This window comes from Pararge aegeria, chromosome 9, assembly GCF_905163445.1.
Source record: "Pararge aegeria chromosome 9, ilParAegt1.1, whole genome shotgun sequence".
Taxonomy (NCBI): domain Eukaryota; kingdom Metazoa; phylum Arthropoda; class Insecta; order Lepidoptera; family Nymphalidae; genus Pararge; species Pararge aegeria.
This window is the reverse complement of record NC_053188.1, coordinates 7,041,481-7,066,305: the sequence shown is the minus strand read 5'-3', so window position 1 is coordinate 7,066,305 and position 24,825 is coordinate 7,041,481. Positions and strand designations below refer to the sequence as shown.

General features: G+C 33.7%; 1 protein-coding gene across 48 annotated transcripts in view; it reads left to right on the top strand.

Annotated features, from left to right (window-relative positions):
* The window catches only part of LOC120626601 (glutamate-gated chloride channel), a 131,604-nt gene that overhangs the window by 99,084 nt on the left and 7,695 nt on the right, over positions 1-24,825 (top strand). For 18 of the 48 annotated variants that reach the window (XM_039894205.1, XM_039894200.1, XM_039894204.1 and 15 more), the window contains 8 exons: positions 1,719-1,816; positions 14,735-14,824; positions 20,262-20,350; positions 21,141-21,236; positions 22,298-22,362; positions 22,491-22,643; positions 22,955-23,105; positions 23,446-23,586. In XM_039894205.1, coding sequence (XP_039750139.1) covers positions 14,745-14,824; positions 20,262-20,350; positions 21,141-21,236; positions 22,298-22,362; positions 22,491-22,643; positions 22,955-23,105; positions 23,446-23,586 — 775 coding nt within the window. In that variant the 5' untranslated portion in view covers positions 1,719-1,816; positions 14,735-14,744. Of the gene's footprint in view, positions 1-1,718; positions 1,817-14,734; positions 14,825-20,261; positions 20,351-21,140; positions 21,237-22,297; positions 22,363-22,490; positions 22,644-22,954; positions 23,106-23,445; positions 23,587-24,484; positions 24,560-24,825 lie in introns of all 48 variants that reach the window. The other 30 variants (XM_039894201.1, XM_039894198.1, XM_039894196.1 and 27 more) reach the window with 3 other exon arrangements.

The following is a 24,825-nucleotide window of genomic DNA, read 5'->3' as shown; positions in this document are numbered from 1 at the left end:
TTTTGATTCCCGAGTGGTTCAAGGGTAACCGTTATCAGTCGTTTATTATTCTACAAACTCTTGGGACGAAATTCCAATGAATTGTGATGGAAAGTAATGCAAGGGACTTAAAAACCATACTAATATTGTATAATGAAATTATAGGACTTTTTCGGGGGACGAATTCGAATCCCAGCACGCTCAAACCTTTCTAATTTATTTATATGCATTGTAATAAAAAAAATTACTTGAACATCTCAGGAACCGTTAATTTTTCCGGAATAAAGTCTCTAGCCTATAACCTATTTATGTACTTACCGTAAACCATAAAAATCTGCGTGAAAAGACATAAAACACGGGTTCACATTTTTAATATCAGCAGGAATTTCTGAAAGTTATCTTGGTATTTTAATTGAGTCGTCCTAATAAAGAAAAAGTATCCGCTTAATTTATCTCTCCGCAGGTCTAGTTTGTTAGTACAGCACCTAAAAAGTTTTGAATGAAGCTCGGAAAATTACTGAAGTCACTATAAATAAATAAAAATAAACAACTTTCGGCATAACCACGGCTTTATTTTGAAAAGTTAAGGCAAACTCTGCGCTTCGTTATGAAAAACTTGGAAAACTGAATGCTTCGGCGAAAAATAGAATCGTGGGACGCTATATTTGAATGAAAATTGTACTTTTTTTCATTTCTTTAACAAAGAAATGATGCTAATAATTAATATAAAGTTGACAGATACCCACGAAATAAATTAAAAATACCTACTTAATGTATTAATTCTGAGGCATGTTACTCTTCCTTAGATATAGAAGGTACGTTTAAGCATATAAATCAGAAATCTTAATTATTTCCATCGTTAAAAATCCTAACTAATATTATTCATGTAAAAGTATATTTGTTTGTTTTTTCCCCTTTCTTCACGTCCTAATTACGCAACCAATTAATTTCAATTTCCGCATTGGTTGAAAAGACGGTGAATAACGTAGGTGATGCCAGGAAAACAAACGGATCACGAAAAATAATGTAAAACCCCTAATAAATGCGGGCAAACAACGTAGGCAACAGCTAGCTAATAATATAATAATATAAAATAATATATTTATTTTTAAGCATTGTTAATAATTTAAAAAAAAAAAAGAAAAATATTAAATGATAGAATAATAATAATAATAATAAAATATTATAAATGTTTGTTACGCTTTCGCGCAAGAACTACTTAACCGCTCCTCATGAAACTTTGTACACATATTCTTGGAAGTTTTATAAGTAATATAGGATACTTTTTATCCCGACATTAAGCTCGGTTCCTTTGGCAGAGGGGATCAAGGGCTTTACACCATAACTCGGACAAATTATAAACAATTTAAATAATTATTTTTGTACTATAGAGGTATAATATGTGTTTCATTTTTCCCAAACTTTGTGTAGATCTGTTGAATGTGGTTTTAGATAGAGGACAGAACTCCTCAGCGGACAACAGCAAACCCTTCATTTAAGGCTTAGCGATACTGAATAATTAAATTTTTTTTAGAACTACAACTAAATGGAATTCCACATCAAATAACAAAATCAAAACGCAGACGAAGTCGCGGGCAATAGCTAGGTATAATAATAATAATTTAATAGGGCAACCCTTTTTCTACTCTACATAGATCAACTTTCCATATTATATCTGCTCAAATACTTTTAGACTAAATAAATAAAATTAAAAATAGTATTTTTTTAATTTGTTTCAGATACCTACTGTCAATAATGTTGTTGTGGAGACCAAATGCAGCGCGGGCTGGTTAAAAGTATCTCCACATGTCGACAACAATCTGCAGTCAGCAGAAAGGTATCCGTCTTATTAATATTCCAATTAGATTAAAATAGTAAATACAATAAAAAAAAATCATTTCAGTAAATGATTTATATGATCTAGTAGGCCTTAACACAATGTGTTAAGGCCTACTAGTAAGCATGCCTCATTCTACCATTGCAGGCAAATAAAGTAAATTTTACGTACGGGTGTGAAAATACGTAATGTAGACTCGGACAATCTACTGGGGTATATATGTCTAGTTGTTGTCCAGTATGTACTTTCAGAGCCTACTGGGTACAAACAAACAAAAAAAAGATAAAAAGGGAAGTAGAAGAAGAATAAGAAGAAGAAGAAACACTTTATTGCACGTAAACACACAGGAAAAGAAACATTAAGGAGTATACAGTAAGCAATGTAGACATGCAAAGGCGGCCTTATTGCTGTAAGCAATCTCTTACAGGCAGCCTTTGGAGAAAGGCAAGAGAAGGGATTTTATTTCCGTTTAAATCTATTTTCAATAGTTATCATATTCAAAATAACGAATATATTAATTAGTGTCAACATACCTACTACCTGTTGGTAGTTTGAAATGTGGTTAACCGCAAACAGTGAAATCGACTGCAAAATGTACGATTACTTTTTCGGTAAATTGATTCACTTGTAAACACTTTGAATGACTGAATAACCCGCGGTTAAATAATAAGTGCACGTACTTGATCGCTATAAAAAAAGAATGATTATTAGAACTAGGATAAGCGTATGTCCTTTCAAATATATCTATGGTTGTTTTGCTAGGACGTGAATTAATAACGATTTTTTGTGTAAAAATACGAATGAACCAAAAGTAGCCTATCTTCTTCTTGATATTCTTTTCCTGGGTTTACGTCTTGGTCGCACTTGGTCCGGAACCTTCCGTTGTACGTAGTGCCACTGACACAGCCTATATTACTATCTGTAATTATTTAATGTAGGTACTTATTTAGGAAATTATTACAAATGGGCTGTTTAACACTATTTTTTAATGTAACAATTAAAAAATAGTGTTAAACAGCCCATTTGTTGCGTGATGTTATGGGCTATTTTTTAACATATATGAATCCGGAGGATTGTAACTAGTAAGTACAATGATACAGCGCAACTGTACGTAACGCTTTCATATCCCGAGATGAAACCATTCGAGCGGCAAATATCATCGAGCAATTACTGAATTAATTAAGAGATGGTAGAATGGTAATGGCATGGCACGTGTATGAGTATTCAACAGTCAGTTAAAAATAGGACAATGGATACTTGTGTTAAGTTTGAACTTAATTTACCTTGCTGACACTATTTATATGGTTTTCAATTTTAAAAGGTTTAACACCAATGTCATCTTGTTGACATTTTAAATTTGAGAAGGATCGGCGATTTTTTAAATATGCACTGAAAACGAATTCGTCCTTTTGTCATTATTTGTTGTAAAACCCAACATAATAAGAAAATAATGATCGTGAAAAAAAAGGTAGTAAGGTATAAGAAAAGCTTTATTTTATGGAGATCCCAAGTTACCTGAAATAGGATTTCTAGTTAGAGGTTTCGGCCGTGGCTAGTTATCACCCTACTGGCAAAGACATGCCAAGCGATTAAACCGAGATATAGAATACATGGAATCCGATTACTGATATGGCCTCCATATAACTGCCAAACCCTAACAGGTTAACCCGCTACCATCTTAGACTGCATCATCACCTACCATCACGTGAGATTTATTTAAACTCTTTATTTGTACACAACTACGCAGTTAGTAAAATAAAGGACGAGAGAGAAACACAAAGACTGGAGTAAAATACAAAAGGCGGCCTTATCGCTTAGAAGCTTAGAAGCTTGATAATTACAGCCAAAGGAAAATTCGTAGTACAGTACAAAGTTGTCTTTTGTTATTCAGTACTAATGTCTATTACTTGTTTTATTATACGCTTTATATAACTGCCTGTGACAGGTCCACACTCTACATGTATTTTTGAATTTGAATCTATGTAAACAAGCTTTTTATTTCTTTTCAATTCAAAGTATGTATAATTAACATAAATAATAAAAAACCCTAAAGAAAATATCTTTAAATTAAATGGTTATTTATTTTACCGCCCTTTTTTGGGTTTTGAAAATAAACCTTTCCCCAACAAAATAATGAACAAATAGTTTAAATAAATACTACGACAATACACACACCGCCATCTAGTCCCAAAGTAAGCGTAGCTTGTGTTATGGGTACTAAGATAACTGATGAATATTTTTATGAATACAATTTTAAATATTAAGACAAATTAGAAATAATAGACGGACAGATAAAAAACGATTGTTCCGCATTACGCAAATTTTATTGAAGTAAAACTTCTTTAGACGCGGCAGAGAATAGTTAATTAAAAGGAACGTTGTTTGAGCACGGTGGGGACGAAATTTGAATAATTTGAAAAGCTGGAACATAAAATGTGACCCAGGCGTGACCCGGAATGCTACCGGATTGGCCTTAAGCTCGGTTTTTCAAATTCGATTAATGAAACGCCTCTATAAAAATTCTTACCTAAAGTATACTAACACTTTATTCTTAATCTATATCTCGCTTTAATCAAATTCGAATTCAAATACTTTTTGTTCATGTAAGCCTATCACAGGCACTTATGAAGCGTTCATACATAATATATGTTTATACTAGCGGACCCGCGCGACTTCGTCCGCGAATGAGTCGACCTAAAAAATTGTCGTAAGTTGTCGCGGACTGTTTTATAGAACTTTAAAGAAACAACAATTCCGACAATTCTGATGTATTTACTTCATACTTCCGTCGTTTGGCGTAACGTTTACCGTTTACGCATCGCACGCATCAGAATCTCTCGAAAAGGATATTTTTTGAATTTAATGCAACATTTTTCATTAATGATAGAAGCCATTGGTCGTAGCGTGATGTTGAATAGCCATAATTGTTACTACCAATCCAAATAAAATAATAAAAATCGAAAAAGAATTTTATGAGATTCTTCTTCTCAGTCGGTTCGCTCTTGTCAGAGCGGTCGTGGTCGTCATTTAAGGGTTGTGGCACGCTTAACTATTCGTCGCCACTCCTCTCTGGCAGCTGCCTTTCTTGCACACTGATGTAAGGGGACATGAGATTAGCGGGAACAAAATTGAAAAACTTGTTTCAATTATGCAAAAAACCACGTCAATCTAAAACTCCGTTGCGCGGATTTTGAAAGACAAATGCGGAAATAAATGTTATCCTGTAGAAGCTGTTTTCTTTTCCGGGATAAAAAGAAGCATATGAGCTATTCCAGACTATATAGTAGGTATCTCTACCATATTTTAGCCAAATCGGTTCATTCGTCGTGGCGTTAAAGCGTAACAAACATCCATCCGTCTATCCATCCATACATCTATTCTCACAAATTTTCGCATTTATAATATTAGTAGGACGCATGTGCTAAAAAAATATAGAGAATGGAAGGCCCAGGTATTCACTTATTCACTATAATACCCACAATGTTCAGGATGGCACTTAATCTTTCATTAATTAACAGTACTATTGAAGCTAAATACCTAGTTTCTTAGCAGTAATCATTTATTCTCATGACTATTATTCTTCCTTCCTATTAAAGTATTCATTTTATAAAAGAAATCTTTAAAGCCCACCAACCTGCTTTAGAGCAGTGTTGTGGGTCTGTACTCTATAAACCTGACTTCCCAAGGAGTGAAATAAAACAACTGGACTGACTCTAATACTGTATATTAGGCTTCTCTATAATTCATATTACTTGTTACCTTCAAATGACTCTACTACCAGTTCGGAATGCTGTCTTCGGCAGAGAAGACCACTGGCAAGAAACTCTACCGTTGCTCTTTTATTCAATCAATTAAAACAACTAATAAACACAATTACAACATTGTCATATGTAATAACGCTAGGCCCTTTGATACAAGACATATTTTAAGACAGGTAAAACATAACCACTATTACCACTTATAACATCAGGACTTTTGGAACAAGTTGTTTGTATAGAGCAACCTCTGCTACATAAACTGTCGGTATAAAGTTATGCTAGGGCTCCATATATGATACCTAAATAAACCAAAGGATGAGATATACTTATCTAATGCAACATCAGGTACAACCATAGTACCAACAACTTTTAACAACTCCATCACCAGTACATACGACTTGTTTCGCCACAACAATATTTCGTTAAGTGTATCGTTTCCATTATAAATCATCTCAACCCAATTTGTAACGTTCTATCCACAATACTTTACTTAATCTCCTTTTCTCAATTCATTAATTTAAATCCGTCCTCACTTTTCTTTGCCGCCAATCTAACTTGTCAAACTCGCGTCTCCCGCCATCGAGCCTATACTTTTATTTGACAGTTTACTAAAGTCCATTATTCTATTTTCAATACATTATCAATGAGTATACAAACTATTATTTGTTGATATATTTAATATAATCATCGGGTTTATCATAGATAAAGTGCTGTAATTCCCTATTTCCTAACACGGCCATTCTGACAAGTACTTCGTTCTCGAAGTACATAGGGTTATTCTTTTTTAGGTATATGTTTTGTATCATAAGTCCTTAGGTACATAGAATATCCTAACAAGTACATAATCTTATGTACACCTCTATAACGTTAGTTTAAATGGTATATAAGCACAATATCATCAAATCAGTTACATTCTGTATACACTTTTATCAATAAACTGTAAACAATATTCCATCAGAAGATAGGCATAATCAAAACATTTTATAATTAAAGTGAAAGAGACCAAAAAAAAATTTCATTAAAATTCCACACCATTTAACATATTACAACAATATAATACTTCTAATAAAGTAAAATGATTAATTTTCAACAATGTAAATCAAAAATACTCATTTTCATTTATCTTGTACATTTTAACATGTACAATCACAATCCAAATATTTCCATCTCAATATAAATCTCAAACAATTTATCCTTTTGCCTCTAGTCCAACTTTATCAAAATATCCACACAGGTATTTCCCATCAATTCTGTCATTGACATTGTTAGTCTCATTTAGTCACAGATGCAATCGGTACAGTCTAATAGTCAATCCAATATATACCAAAACACCAACACCCACTGGTGATATCAACAACATCATCACTCTCAAGTGATATCAATAACGTCATCACCCACTGGTGATATCAACAACATCATCACTCTCAAGTGATATCAATAACATCATCACCCACTGGTGATATCAACAACATCATCACTCTCAAGTGATATCAATAACATCATCACCCACTGGTGATATTCATATTTTTTCCACTGTCCAAGTCAAGTAATATATAAGATAAATATAAATAAATTAATATAAAAACGCTAAGATGGAATTATTTCTATTAGTTTACATCTTTTTTTTTTTATCATCTCATCATAAAAGCCAAGGTTTATGTTTAATTGTTATTTCTATTATTCAAAGATTATTTCAATCTAAACATCAATTAAACCACCTGTTTAACAGAATATAATCTAATTATTTATAATGCAACTAATATATTTTCCTTTGCAGCAGCAACATTATTTTGTTTATACATAATTGTATTTTATTTATATCATTTTTAAGAACTTCTCTCAACATCATACTGAAAGATCTCTAACCTAACCTAACCCACAACATTTAAGCTGACTCCTAATTCTTTTCTTCACACAACCCAACATAGAAACTAAACTATTTCATTTAGCTATTCAGTAGTAATTTTCCCTATATGTATTGTTCTGACACATAATCATATTCTATTCTATTCTACCAAGAAATTTTGATTTTTTTTTTTTTTGTTTTGATTTGATTTTTTGGGTATTATTTTATATGTTCTGAATAATTTACACAATCTCTCCTATCTCGGCTTTCCTGACAAGTACTTCGTTCTCGAAGTACATAGAAAAGTTCCTAAATAAAAGTTAACAGCTCGGCTAACCTGACTAGTTGCTCAATATAAACTTGAAATCTTGTATGTAATAAATAAGAATCAAAAGAAAAATCTATTACACATTCCGTTCGGCTAACCTGACCAGTTAAATTATTTTAACCTGGACAGTCTAATAAAATAAAACTTAGCACAAATTCCATTTGGCTAACCTGATTAATTAAATAAAACTTGATAATTCAAATTAATCAAACTTATCACACATTCTGTTTGGCTAACTGGACTAGTTGGTTTATAACAAACAAAACAAATATAAATCAAATCTATTTTTGACTCCAAGTAAAAAAGAGCCACTAGGCCATACCAGTTTCAAATAATAAGTACTATCTTTGCAAAGTAGAAACAACAAAAATAAAAAATAAAAACATCACATCAATTGGTTCTCCGGACCACATATCCTTATATAGAATTTCAACAAGCATGGTGCTTTGTCTCCAGAGTGTTTATGTTTCAGCACATAGCAGCAAAAAGTTGAGGCATCATTTAAAACATCGAACTCTTTACTATGTCCACATTTGACGGGATGGTTCTAAAAAAAGTAAATCTGCATTAGAGAAAGGCATAAATCGGACATGAATAGGATCCAACTTCTGATGCTAAAAAAATATAGAGAATGGAAGGCCCAGGTATTCACTTATTCACTATAATACCCACAATGTTCAGGATGGCACTTAATCTTTCATTAATTAACAGTACTATTGAAGCTAAATACCTAGTTTCTTAGCAGTAATCATTTATTCTCATGACTATTATTCTTCCTTCCTATTAAAGTATTCATTTTATAAAAGAAATCTTTAAAGCCCACCAACCTGCTTTAGAGCAGTGTTGTGGGTCTGTACTCTATAAACCTGACTTCCCAAGGAGTGAAATAAAACAACTGGACTGACTCTAATACTGTATATTAGGCTTCTCTATAATTCATATTACTTGTTACCTTCAAATGACTCTACTACCAGTTCGGAATGCTGTCTTCGGCAGAGAAGACCACTGGCAAGAAACTCTACCGTTGCTCTTTTATTCAATCAATTAAAACAACTAATAAACACAATTACAACATTGTCATATGTAATAACGCTAGGCCCTTTGATACAAGACATATTTTAAGACAGGTAAAACATAACCACTATTACCACTTATAACATCAGGACTTTTGGAACAAGTTGTTTGTATAGAGCAACCTCTGCTACATAAACTGTCGGTATAAAGTTATGCTAGGGCTCCATATATGATACCTAAATAAACCAAAGGATGAGATATACTTATCTAATGCAACGTCAGGTACAACCATAGTACCAACAACTTTTAACAACTCCATCACCAGTACATACGACTTGTTTCGCCACAACAATATTTCGTTAAGTGTATCGTTTCCATTATAAATCATCTCAACCCAATTTGTAACGTTCTATCCACAATACTTTACTTAATCTCCTTTTCTCAATTCATTAATTTAAATCCGTCCTCACTTTTCTTTGCCGCCAATCTAACTTGTCAAACTCGCGTCTCCCGCCATCGAGCCTATACTTTTATTTGACAGTTTACTAAAGTCCATTATTCTATTTTCAATACATTATCAATGAGTATACAAACTATTATTTGTTGATATATTTAATATAATCATCGGGTTTATCATAGATAAAGTGCTGTAATTCCCTATTTCCTAACACATGCATTGATCGTTGTCCCATATGTCTTGCGACTTGCTGTTATCTGTAAAGAATTATGTTCTTGATCTCCGACAATATTCATCAGACCTTCACAAAAATTAGACAATACATGCTTGGTAGTACACACTGTCAAATAAAAAAAGAATTATTAAAATCGCTGCAAATTTAACGGAGATATGAGTTAAAATTGATAAAAATTTTCATTCCCTTTCCCGGAGGAAGCTTATTGTTTATCGGGATAAAAAGTATCCTATACGTTGACCCGGGATATCAGCTACCACTATACCAAATTTTATTTAAATCCGTTCAGTAGGTTTCAAGTGATGCCCGGACAGACAGACAGACAGACAAAAATTAAATAAAAATCAGTTTTGGACTCAGTATCGATTATAGAGCATCCCCCGATCAAAATTTTCAAAATATATTAAATGTACAGAAATCTTCCAGTTACAGTTTCATTATAAGTATAATTAATTGTGAGGTAATGGTTATAACTTGCTACCAGAGTTCCAAACGCGGTCTGGTCTAAGAAGAGCAAACATCAAACTTAGCCGGGTATTTTTGTTATCACCATCTCAAAGTCAATTAATATTTATCTATGAAGTTAGAGCAATTCACAGCCAAGCTTTTTTATCGTTTAAGTAATCCTTATTATCATAGTAAGATTTTTCTATTAGCTTACGTTTTATATAAACTAAACTTGTTGACTTCTAAAATATTTCATTCGGTAATTATTATAAAATAATATACAATTTCCCTTGAATGAAATTTTAATTTGATGTTGCCTAGTAAACTGCGCAGCAAGTTTAGTTTTACTTCTAATCAGAATTGGTAATGAAATTTAAATATACCTGGGCGAAAAAATGTTCAAGACGAAGAAAATCAAAAGATTAACTAGTTCTTAATTTTACTGCCACGTCCGTCAAATAACACTAAGGTGGGTATAATAAAAAAATTGACGATCAATATCAACTATTACTGACGCGCAGTTTACTTGTGTATACCAAATAAAGTACGGGAATTTTCAGTACCGGTCGACGGCGTAGTCGCCGCTACGTACCCACTACGCAAACATTCGTAGCTTGTAAGGGCACTTTATTTCTGCATCTCATCATCATCATCATATCAACCGATAGACGTCCACTGCTGGACATAGGTCTTTTGTAGGGAGTTCCAAATTCCACGGTTTTGTACCGCTTGAATCCAGCGGCTACCTGCGACGCGCCTAATGTCGTCCATCCACCTCGTCGGGGGTCGACCAACGCTGCGTTTACCAGTGCGGGGCTGACATTCCAGCACCTTGGGACCCCAACGTCCATCCCTCCTTAGAACTATGTGCCCCGCCCATTGCCACTTCAGCTTTCTTCTACGGATCTCCACATTTCTGATTTTATCACGTAGAGATACTCCGAGCATAGCTCTCTCCATAACCCTCTGAGTGACTCTGAGCCTTCTTGTGAGGCCCATAGTTAGCGACCATGTTTCGGAGCCATCACTGGCTTGACCATCACTTGGCCATCTTTAATGGGAAGGAGAATTTCTGCATCTGCTTTAATTCAAAGTCCATTTATTTAATAATCACTTTTGAAACGTCAAGTCACTCTGTTTGTAACTCTTACAGCACCATTTCACAGTTTATCAATCATTTTTCTATCTTGTCAAAGCTTCTGCTTAGTCATTAGAAAAATGATCAATTTACGATTCAGTTGATGTATTTTACAACATTGTTTATAGTTATGCAAACGTAAATCTAGTATTACCTTCGGTATAAAAGTATATACCCATCCCAACAAAGGATTCCTACTTTATTCAGTCGATATGCTTACATCACGAATTTATGTCAGTTTCTTGTACGTCGCTTTGTAAGATAAAAGTATAGTATGCTGTACTATACTTTTATCTTAGTCATTCTTAGATTAACTAAAACTATAATAGTAACAAAAATAGTCACTAACTGTATTATTCTGCACTTTTGTATATTTTGAATTGCATTTCCTAGCCATCAACATATATATTCGTTGTCGTTGACGTAGCGTCTACCTGTAGACAATCCTTAACAAAATCCGCGGCTTAAGCACGACATCCCGAAGGATTTAAAGGTATCAACATATTGCTGCGGGAAACACGGATACTGTGAAAGCGCGCCTTCCCTCGGGTTTTCTTTTGTTTAGACGAAAACTCAGAAAGCTTGTAAATTCTACTGCTAGTGTACTAACTACTTTAATTTGTTGCAGCATTACGTGAGTCACGTAATGAATTACTTAATAAACTTTTAATAAGAATATGATTTGTTTAATCATAAACTTTTATACCAGGTCAAGTCAAATTCTACGTATTGGTATTAATTTAGTTAATTTCAACTGTCTAATTATATAAATGCAATTGAAGATGAAATAATTATTTATTGACATTTATTTTTATTATTATCTTCTTTTTAATAAATAATAATTATTTATTTGTTGTATTTGTTGGCGATTCTCATCCATCGTTAAGATCGGACGCGTTAAAAATTGTGAACATGCGTAAGAACATAAATACATACGCATTTTTTTAAAATAGTATCTAAACAATCATATATTGCGATACATGGGTGCGATACATGGGTAGATAATTAAATCCATTTTTTTTTATCATAGCAATACTTTATACCGCTATAATTTCATTGACGTCATAGCATTTCATGTCCAATGTAGGCAAATGTAGGTCATGTATTTAATACTAGGCTGTCAGAAAAAAATATGTTATGAGTTGGCCTTGCAATGTATTTAGGGCTAGAGCTCACCATGCCATGCTTTACATAAAAAAACAAAAGTTCACAAGTTCACTTCAAGTGCCTATTAGCACCATATAATATCAGAAACAAAGCTTTCTCGGTATTGTGTTTTGAAAAACGCTCAGTTTTTTTCTGTATTCTCTATAATCCTAGGCCACTTTGTAATTTTGTCTTTCCCAATTAACTTGTTCGGAATTAGTGTTACGAACATTGAATCCACATCGGTCCGGCCATTCTCATGTGTCTCTTTTTCTGTTCAATTGTGCTTATGCATATTATAAGTGCGGGCGATGCGATATCGTTTCTTCTAATTTTTTTATTTGTTTGAAGCTGTGCGCGGAAAAAGTCGCGGGGGATAGCGTTTTGATAAAAAGACATCTTAAGATTGTTTAGGTTTAGTTAAGACGATGGAGTAGCTGCGACTTTGATGAATAGGAAATTTGAAAAAACTATTGACGTCGCGCTGAGCCTGTCTTGCCCGGTAGAGTTCGATAATGACTGGCTGCAGCTCGGACCAACTTTACCAATAAAATTTGATGACATCGAAGTTTCGTATTCCCCTGTTTGGTCATTAAAAAACTGAGCTGATTTAACTAAATTTATTCAGCATTCTAAAGAAGACTGCATCTAGGTTCCTATTTCTTCCTTTCGTGCTACTTCTTTTTATTAGCTTCACCTGTATGTTTGTATGTTTGTAACCGACTTCTTTGGGCGCGATTTTGACCCACTTTGAACGATCAGATTTGATTCAAACTTTATAGACATATCGAGGATCGATGACAATACACTAATCTGAGAAGATTATTCCAATTTTCAATATAAAAAATAAGATTTTTTAGTTTTTTCGAACTAATAGTTCGAAAAAGATTACAATTACTACAGCGCCACCTAGACCCAAATGTAAAAAACCCTAGACCCAAATTTAAAAAACCCTAGACCCAAATTTAAAAAACCCTAGACCCAAATGTAAAAAACCTATGGCGTTTCCAACAGATGGCGTTCGCGTACCTAACAAATACCACAGAAAACATTAAGCTACTAGATGGTAGAGGGCGTTAGCTGTTACTTTTTAATGGGCTGTTTTAAATAAGTTATTACGGAATTGATAGTAGATTAGATCAAATAACAGTTTAAAATAAACCAAACTAAAAAGTAGAAAATAAATAATAGTTTAAAAAAACTAAAAAACACGCTTTTTATAGAAAACCGAACTAAAAAATAGAAAATAAATTTTAATAAATTTAAATTAAGAATAGTGTTAATAATTTCAATAAATATAAATTAATAATAGTGTGAATAAAAAATATATTTTATTTAAAAAAAAAGAGTGGGGTGCTTTTTAAGATATTATCAAAATAATAATCACTCTAATCTAAAAATAATATCGACTTTTATCTGTCAATAAAATATTTATAACTATTGACACCATGCACCCCACGCTTTTTTTACAATAAAATATATTTTTTATTCACACTATTATTAATTTATATTTATTGAAATTTCTAACACTATTCTTAATTTAAATTTATTAAAATTTATTTTCTATTTTTTAGTTCGGTTTTCTATAAAAAGCGTGTTTTTTAGTTTTTTTAATCTATTATTTATTTTTTCATGATAATCTTTGGCCGTGGCTGGTTAAAACCCTAACGACAACGACTATGCTGACAAAATGACTAAGCGCGGGGCCCGTAGCAAATTCTTTAAAAGAGCCCTTGAGCTGCTATGGGTTCTTAAGTATAAAGCGGTAAAAATACATTTCAATACTCAATACGTACCTTAAATACAATTCGTATTTGCTATCTATATAGGTTACAATTTTGTGGGTAATTAATAGTTTAGTAAATTACTATAGGCTATATCTGTGCGTGTGCGTGTCTGTCTGTCTGTCAGTCAGTCAGGCAGAAAGGGCCCTTAAATATGAGGGCCCTTTCGCGCGGGGCCCGTAGCAACTTCTACTCTTGCTACGTGGTTAATCTGGCACTGCACTTACCACCAAGTGAGATTGCAGAGAAGGGCTCACTTGTGTTCTAATTTACACACGGCGGAAAAAAGCTGTTTTATTGATCATTTTAGATTGGTCACATTTTCAAATGTATTTAGCTTTTCTTGAAAAATAAATGATAGCGACGTGTCATCAATGGATTATGATTTTACGAAAAAAAATGCTCTTGAGGCATTATCCAGGGAGAAAATAGAGGAATACGTTGGAGAATCCTGCTTTTAATTTCCTCTTAACTACCAAAACATTATCTAGCACTGTACCATATTTCTGGTCAAAGACAAGAAAATAGGTTTAATATATTTTTAAACCGAAATAACCTAGGCCTACTTTATGCCACGCTCGGTTTCGATTCATTCTATGTAGTTATCGTATGTAATTTCCAAGACAAATATTTTATGTAAATATTATATGAAGCACAAAGCTAAGCACATATAGATTTTTAACGACCTCCAATGCGCAGCGAAGAGCGCTGAGGTTTTAAGTGGGAAGTCCGGACTTTTATTTATAGTTAATTTATTTTTTGCAGATGTCCTAATATGGGTTGGTCATGCGTGGTGGCACGCGCCGTGGCAGTCCTCCTCATGCTCAACAGAGTATCAGCGCTTACGTCCGACATGTGAGTATATCCCTATTTTAAACGAAAACTAAAATGTATGCAAAAAGACGGGCTATAAGCAGTTAAATCTAGTTTTAACTGCTTTATGCCAGTTTCCAAGAAACCTAGCCATCGCCTATATATAATTCTCAATGATTTTGGCGATGTCTACAGAAAACGTTTCACCAACTCTTAGGTGATGACTATTTGTGAGAGATTGATGCCTAGGAATGTCCTTAAATTAGGCGTTACTTGTTTTGGCATTGCCTTGTTCTTGTCGTTAGTGAACACGGGTAAAAAGCCGTTTTAGGCTAAATTGAGCTTTTAGTGACAGAGCTCTTCCGGAGAAGTACTTTCACCATGCTTATTTCTGCCGCAAAGCAGCATTGTTGCATTGCTGTGCTCCAGTCTGAACGGCGTGGTTGTCGGTGTTATTTCAGGCATATTTCAGGCAACCTTACTATATTTAAACGCTTTGCCTGTCTATGATTTAAATTCTACAAAGTGGATACAAAAGTGTAAAGACGTTCTTTTAATCTTAAAAGAACCTTCTCTATTATCGATGACAAATGAAAATAACGGATTGAAAAAGAAATAATTTAAAAAGTAGGTATCATTATAGTTCTACGTACCTATTGGTTGGTATAGAAACGTTGATAAAACTAATGAGCTAAAGTAATGGGCGTACCCATTTAATAAAACTCTGACACTGACTGACTGCAGACAACGCACTCAACCGGTCTAGGAACTTAAAATTTAGCACTGAAATTCCCAACATTATTCTCTATTTTTATAGATTTCTCTTATGTATTGTTTTTGTTCTTTTGTTATAATCTATAAATATATCAATAAATAAATAAATTATAATGTAAAAATGAGAACAAATAATAAAATATATCGAAACGTTTCCTACTAGATGACCCTACAGTCGCAATAAGACTGATGTAAAAGGCATATACTAATTTCGGCATCGACGGTAGGAAAGCCGTAGCTTAATTGGAGAAAGCGCTCAGACCGCGATTGCCAGAGAGACGCTGGATCAAATCCTGTCGGTTCCGAAAATTTTTATATGGATTTTAAATTTATAAAAATGTATCATTAATTACTCTATATTGTAAGAGGTGAAAGCGGAGCCGCTTACTTTAAAGCCACCTTGTCGTTAAGAAATTCATCAATTACATTGTAACCACGCTGTAATAAATGTATTTTAAAAACTTGCTTACACTTATGTACTGCACTTGATACTGTAATATTTTAAATCTGTTTGTTTGCGGCGCAATGATTTCATAAGGAATGGCATGATGTTTACTACGCGGGACACTTTATATTCCGGAAATACAAATGGTTCCCGCGCATTAAACAAACCGCAAAAAAAACGTGGACAAAGTAGCAGGCCAGAATTATTCTACTAATTTTTTTGGGGGTCTTTACATTGCATGGTTTCGAATAAAATACTGAACTAAAACGAAACGGGGCTGAATTTAGCTATTAATAAATAATAATCGATCCCCGATCACCTCAGTTCACCTCAGTCATTCTAAAAACGTTTTTTATTTATATATTTTTTCCCCTTTCTCTGTTCGCCCTACAAAATTTACCTGCTTGCATCGATTCATTATATTTAGACGTTCTTATTTAGACTTGAGTAGTAGCAGAAACTAAATAAAATAGGTAGAAGAATGCTGAATAATACCGATTTTTATGTTACGTCTATATTCAGCATCTTTTTTTGTTCATCTTATAAAATCTCATAATTACTGTATAACAATAGTGCCACAAAAAAAACAAAACCCACAATCGGTTGTACTTGTCAGCACTCACTGTAATACCTACTTATGATTATTTAATGATTGCATTATCTCGCGTTCTAGTCTATCCTTTCAGCAAAAAGTGTCTGTAAGACAACTTATATGAACACTTTTATTTAGTTTTGAATCTTTATGGGTATCATGCATGTTTTCCATGTGTGTGCAGTAAAATGTTTTAAGTTCAATCTTTCAGTGTCTAAAAAAGCTCTGACGAAATATAATGTTAACTTCTGAGATGACATTAATATTGCAAATTGGGAATGAAAAGTATCGAAACAGTAGAAAGTAAGGAAAGGAAGTGCTGATAACAAGAATAAATGCCTATCGCGATGGCATTATTGAAAACTTAAACATACGAACATTTCAAATGAGATTTTTATGATCGAACGTTTTTAAATATCTTTTAAAAGAGTCTTTTAAAGTTGGAAAGTCTTTACCACTGATATTTATTTCTAGAACTATCCGCTCGATGCGCTGACTGTAGAAGTTATCCCTGACGTTTCAAATATCGAAAACAGCTTTTCCATTACAAGCGTACAACTATAAGTCGTGTGAATAAATAAGTAAAAGTGCTGTCATCCATTTGAAGTCTTTAATAATTTAATTTAACTTAAGGTTTAATATTTGGTTTACGAAGAGAGTACGAGGATTTTGGATTAGATTGATTATATTAGTTAAGACAACAAGTACACAAGACAATAAGACAATAAGTCTACTGGACTTTCTCACACTCACTGACTTGTGTTATGTGTACCTATAAAAAGTTATTTGTATTCTTTAGAATTTGCGTTAATAGTTCCACAGTTCCTTTTTATGGTAAAATAATTTACTTTCTTAAAAAATCATTAATAGTGTTTTCAACCACCAGATTAATATGATGCTACATTATTCTCAATTAAATGGACAGGTAAAAGTATAGATATCCGGTACTTGCGTACGAGGGTGGGAGCGGGAGGGGTGAGGGGGGGGGGGGGGTGGTAGGGGAAGCCCCCCCACCTTTCCCCTTTGTCGGAAAAGTATAGTTTTCGAGTAATGATTTTTTTTATAAATCATAACCTCACTTCTTTTACATAGGAATATTGACCTATATATTAAATATCCTATGTTAAATATACCTTTTTAGTCTCAGATTCTAGGGGGGACGTCTCGCTCCGCTCTGCTTCGCTCGGCTCTCAATGGTCTTTTATGTTCTAACCTAACCTAACCTAGCTTCTTAAAATAGATTTTGACCTATGTATTAAATATACCTTTTTAGTGTCAGATTCTAGGGGACGCCTCGCTCCGCTCCGCTTCGCTCGGCTCTCAATGGTCTTTTATGTTCTAACCTAACCTAGCTTCTTAAAATAGATTTTGACCTATGTATTAAATATTCGCGTGACCACTAGAGAAACGGAATGACGATTGACAATCTCAAAATACATATCTAGCTGCATTTCGTTATACGCAATTTTTAGTGAAATTTATTTTTATCGTAATTAATTCAAAATGCATTTCCGAAATCCAAAAACAGTGTATATGGACCAAGTTTAACCCAGACAAAGCTCCTAAGCAAAAAACATATGTAAAATCAAGTACCGGATGTCTATACCCAACCCAATGGACAACTTAACACAATAAATACAAACGTGCATAAAACGATTAATGAACATCCATACATAATAAGGCTTTACAGGTTCTCAGCGTGCAATGCAACGATATTAGTGTTAGCTACTCAATAATAAGCCTGTGAACCAATAGGTCATTGAGAATTAAATTACGTGTAGCTATTAATCAGCAGCAATCCGCGGTCAAAGAGCATCAGGCTTAATTGGATCGGAAATTGGATATGTGTTCTATTCTAACACAGTTTTCAAACTGAAGTGTATATAAGACTAGCTGTTGCCCGCGTTTTTCGTCCACGTTAATGACTGTTTTTACAAATCCCGTGGGAAATTTAGTTTACCTGGCATAAAAATTATGTTACTTTCCGTCCCTTCAACTAACTCTATGTCAAAAATCATAAAGTTGCTCGGTTAGGGCGTCAAGGAAGGACAAAAAAACAAACGGACACTTTTGCATTTATAATATTAGTAAGTATCATCACTTCAACCGATTGAAGTCCACTGCTGGACATAGGTGTTATGTAGGGAATTCCAAAATCCACGGTTCTGAGCCGCTTATTTCCAGCGGCTCCCAGCGACTCGTTTGATGTCGCCGGTCCACCTCGTTAGGGGCCCACCAACTCTGCGTTTACCTGGGCGGCGTCGACATTCCAACACCTTGGAACCCCAACGTCCATCGGCTCTCCGAGCTATGTGCTAAGTAAGATAATAAAAGATTTTTAACCAAATTCGTTGTTAGTCAACTTTTTTTTTGGGCAATAAGTAACGATACTAATTCCATCATCATCTTCATTATTATCATCCCATTGGCGGCCCACAGACCTCGTCTCAGAGAGAGAAGTGTTGAGGCCTTAGTCTAACACGCTGATGGACGTGGATTGGTAGTCACAGTTTCAAATAGTCATAACTTTTTTTATTAAGTGTATATTTCAGTTCAAAAATAGCAAAATAATAGAAAATCGGTCAACAAAATAGCTTAAAAAAATACCCAGCTGTGGTGTATATAAAAATCCTTGCATATAAAATTGTAGTGAGCAGCTATTTTTAGATCGCGCTGGACACAATATTTGTAGGGTACACTAGGCCATAAATGAAAAGCTTGCCAGGTCAGCGGGCGGCGAGGCGTATGTAACATGGTAAACATCTGTTCAAGCGTGAAGTGCCACGTCCCATTTATAGACTTCATATGTAGTTGTATATGTGGCGATAACACTCGTGTAATACAATCACCCTTTTGTTTTATTTATTTGTAATGGAGTGTAGTAATTGGGATTGCTAGTTTTTGTTCTGCATTACGCTCGGCGGTAGGTCGGCGTGAGGTCCAATCTCTATAGGCTTCGTGGAAAGATTAGGTAATTCAAACAGATGAATGAATGTAACCTTTTCTCATAGGTTTACATCGCATTTGTCGTCTAAAAAACTAAAATGTGTAAAATAGTGCTATCCTTTTCCACGGAAAATATTATGAAAAAGTCTCTAACATCGACGGTCTGCACTGGCCAAAAGTTGGTCGATTATATATAATAAATGCCCGAGCAGCCAGTGTATAGCCGCCTTTATGTGTTGAAACATGGAAAAAAGGGCCAAGGCTACTTACATGTTTAGAAAGAAACAAAGAATAAAGCTATGGTACACCAAGAATATGAATAAATAAACAACGCATGGCTTAACAGTTGTACAATTGACGATCTAGCCTTCGCACAACATATCGACTTAACACTGACACGATTCAAATTAAGTCATTGGAGCGTGAGATTTATACCATATTACATAGCATTATTTCAAGAGTGTGACGGATGGGCAACGATCGGTCCACTCGTCTTATACTAATTGAAAAAAAGTTTGCTCTAAGTCACAATAAATAAATCTAACTTTTTAATGATTTAATAACAGCAGAGTCGGCATTGACTCGATATAGTGTTCGAAAATCACAAAATGCAGAGAATAAGTATAACAACAAAAGAGAATAGTAGGTATGTAGTTAAATTGACTGATCTGATTGTAATACCACTAAATATAACTAAAAAACTTTTAAATTCTTCTTTTCAGTTTTGCAGCGGGCAAGTCGGACAAAGAGATACTGGACAATCTTCTAAAAAACTCCCGCTATGACAAAAGACTGCTTCCTCCTGTAGATGGTAAGCAAAATTTTCTTTTGTTAAAATACTCCGCAGTTTCTTCAATTAAATTCAACTCAATTTTATATATTTGCTGAATCAGGTCAAACAGGTGTGAGGGCAACACGGCCCGTATAAAACCTGCATCCTTTTCAGCGTTCAAGTTTGAATCCCAAGAGAGACCAATCCTGTTCGAATGCCCGCGTGTTGCGATTGGTTGTTTGCTGGGAGTTATCTTGAACGCCGCTAAGGAGACATATAATGCCGCTTTATGGCCTTGCCATTACAAAACAGATGTTCTTCCGCGTCCATCGTATCCATTAGAAGTTGAAACCAAAAACTTAATTTTTCTATTGAAATATAAATTGACTATTTGTCAGGATGACATACGTCATGTGACTTATTTAAAGTTTTCTACTTAATAACGGAATTGTGCTTTTGATCTATTCATAACTATGCATTATTTTGTGATAGGACTAGCTTAGGTTACTATACCGTCCATTAACTATTTCTGTGCAGAAAATCAACTCATTTGCCCTGTTACGTGAAACATAGGCGAAAACTTTTACAGTAGAGATTTGTAGGGATAATCTGAAAAAGTTAGGTATAATCCTTGCCATTTTTAGATCATAATATTAGCAATAACATAGTTTAGGTACCTATTGCCATTTTTAGGTACAATAAACAATCACTACGTACGTAAATTTAAATGTTTAAGAGAGCAAAAAAATTTATTTAGCTTAAGTTCTGCTTAATTGTGGGCGTTCAGAACCAAAGACACAACAAGGTGCAAGGCTATATTAAATTACAGATCCAGAATTTTGTTGTGGTCTGACTTCGCCGAACGACACTGACAACCAAAATAATATTGGACTACCCTCGCTTCGGCCTCGATCGCACAATCGTGGTTCGTTGTGTCCTATGTTTTTGAAAAGAGAAACCCTTATTGTCTAACCCTATCATATTTTTAAGTTTGTCTGTTCTTTATCACTGCATCAACCTTCGCACTGATTAGTTGATTATTTGTTATTATTCAGTCATTTGAGATCGACTTTGTCTTACCTTGATTTATCTTTTTCTTCTTTGCAAAAATTTTTTTGTATAAAGAAGAGAAAATCCTTCAAGGTTAACCAAGGTGTAAATGTTTACGATAAAATAAATATTTATTGAAGTTGTATACTGAACGCATTTGTAGGAGACTGCTTTTGGAACACATTGTTCGTATGCACAAATGCATCACTTGCACAAACAGCGTGGTTTTTTTAATAATTCTCTGTGTTAGACTACTTGTGTAAGCACCTCCATAATAGTAAGACAGCGAAATTCTTTAAGGAAAACAAAATGTCTACATCATATAAAAGTTTAATACAATATATGACTAGTCTTTTTGGCCAAACATTTGACTTGAATACCCTTTACAGATCATTTCTTGTTCAGTGAAACGCATCTAATTTTCTCTTTTCATAAACATACAACACAAATGACAAGTGACGTGTTCACAATTCGAATTAATTACTTAGTAATTCTGAATAATGAAAATATTTACCCAAATATATAAAATGCCGTCCCTATCTATGGGCATGGTACCCGAAACACTAGGGAAATTGCCATTTTGCATTGCCAGGCTTCTAAGCCATTGAGCTATTGAGCTAAATGAGCGCCAGCTCTTGACTTACCAGACGCTTGGATTAATTTTTGTTGTCACAATAAATAACCCCTAAATAATTCTATTAACTCAACCAAGCACTTTGATGTTGTTCCATAGATACTCAGCATGTGGTTTGTTCTGTAAACTTGATGTCTGCTTCATTTATAAGAGCATTTATCTATTTATATCTGGTTACTACTCTTATGTTACCTAATAAAAGCTCTGTTCCTTTATTTTGGCTTTTACCTTTTTACAAAATTATATTTCTTTCTCCAAAGGAAAGTTGAAATTCATAACAATATTTCTCATTTAATTTCTAGGTGTGCTCACCGTGAATGTTAGCGTGCTACTTCTTAGTTTAGCATCTCCGGATGAATCTAGCCTAGTAAGTTATTTCCTTTCTTAACCATTACATTATTATATGCTTCTGCTCTGATTACTCGATCGTTCTGTCGAGTCTTTTTATAGATAACAATTTCGTTTTTCACAAAATACTGGTCCTTAATGTTTCAGAAATACGAAGTCGAATTTCTTCTACAGCAACAATGGTATGATCCCCGACTACGGTATTCAAATCAGTCGCATTACGACTTCCTTAATGCTATCCATCACCACGAGGATATTTGGCTACCTGACACCTATTTTATCATGCACGGAGATTTTAAAGTAAGTTTTCTTAGAACATAACGTTTTTAGCTCCTAGTTATTTGTATTTATATATTTAGTTTTACTTTTATTTTGGTTAGGGTAGATTAAAATTAGAGAAATATTTAATCTAATCAATATTAATGTAATTATATCATAGATAGGTAATCTAACTTTTGCATTGATGATAGTAAATATATTCCTCTTAAGTTATACAATTTTTATTTCAATTCTAATGACAATAAAAACAGTATTGTCAGACCAATGTTATTTGTTTGCTATTTTAGACTTGTCATGATTAGATACTTAGTATATTATCGATGTTATTCCAGGACCCCATAATACCGATGCACTTTGCCTTGCGTATATATCGGAACGGCACTATCAACTACTTGATGCGGCGTCACCTCATTTTGTCGTGTCAGGGGAGCCTCAACATATTTCCATTTGATGACCCATTGTGTTCATTTGCATTAGAAAGTAGTAAGTAATCATATTTAGCAATTTTTGTTGTATTTATTTTAAAGCGTCTTTTTTAGATCGACGTTTTAGATATTATTTTCGTTCTTGTCATTAGATCTTTAATGAGATGAGGTTTAAAAATGAATTGCTAATCTCATAAAAAAACTAATGGCAAATGTTTTGTAAAACAAAAATTTCGCCAACAGATACTTTTCTGTTTTAAATTACTTGAAATTTGTTCTGTCCTTGTGCACAGGGGAAATTTTAAAAAGGAAATCACAATTTTACTTGTCCACTTAGTTTAAAGATTTGTGTGCAATAATTTTGCGTGGATCTATATTCTGTTCTTAACTCATTACAGTATCATACGAACAATCGGCGATTACTTATGTATGGAAAAACGATGAAGACACATTGAGGAAGTCACCGTCATTAACGACGCTAAATGCTTACCTGATACAGAACCAAACCATTCCTTGTCCGATCAAAGCGAGCTGGAGAGGTAAAATATATTATTTACATGCCATGACCATTAACATTGCTTTATATGACATTACTGACAAACTAATTTAGCATATACAGGGTGTCAATGAAAATAGGTGGTTAAAAAAAATTAAGGTTAGTAAGTAATATTTTCGTTATTACTTATTTAAAGTAGGTCTCGACTTTTGGTTAAATGTACATTACACTAATATAAAACTAATGAATGTAGATTAACGGGACTTATTAGACTTTACACAAACCATGTGCTAAATCCAGTAGTAGTGAAAAAATAATTGTGTCCGGTTTCTAGTTATATTGGTTTAAATTTTTTAAAGTTTCTATTTCGTAAGTGGCTTGAATATATCAGTTAACAATTTTCCTACCTTTAAGAGTTTATCTTAATAACTGTGTTTTGTTTTTAAAATTTGCGATTAGATGTTTTTTTTCATTTATACCTATTGTTCAGGACTCCCTGTATATTATGCATACCGGTCGCGCCCAAGTTATGTAGTTTAGTGTTCCTGACATACATTATTTTGTTATGAGCACAACCCTATATTTAATTGAAACAAATTCTGATTAACTCTTTTCAGCTTGGTCTTGGTTTACCGAAACATACTTTTAAGTTTTCGTGCCATAGAAATATAATACTTTAGTAAAGTTATATACATACCGTATTATGTGACAGCTTTTTAATGTAATATTAGATATTTTGGTAATGAATATTCAAATGACTACGCAAATTGTCAGTAGTTAGCCGTAGATGTGGCATGATCATTTTATTTATCAGTTTGATACACACATTTTGCATTAGTTGGATGGTAAATCAGCTTTTGGAAGTATTTAAGATTGTTATGATAAATAATATATAATTTACAATGTAGTATGTAAGAATTTATTCACGTCTTTGCAAGCAGCTGATGGTATAACACTTTACGAAGACGATGAAGAGCTGACATGTAATCTTTGCCAGAGACGATTTGAGGAGCAAGGTACCTACCTCTTGAGCTTGAACTGGATGACTGACAGTCCTGTCCGGTGTTGTCGTTTTAAATCATTTTCCGCTTATGTGTGAGTAATTGCGTTGTTGTGTGGTAGTCAAGTTAACAAGGCTACACGATCGTCGGAATAAGTACTTCCATCATTCACTATCATCAAACATTTCCTTATTATTTGTGTTACGTTAATGCACGAAACTGTTAAAATGCACGTGATAGAAGTTAGTCTGTTTTGCTGTTTGGAGAGTTGAAACACTACG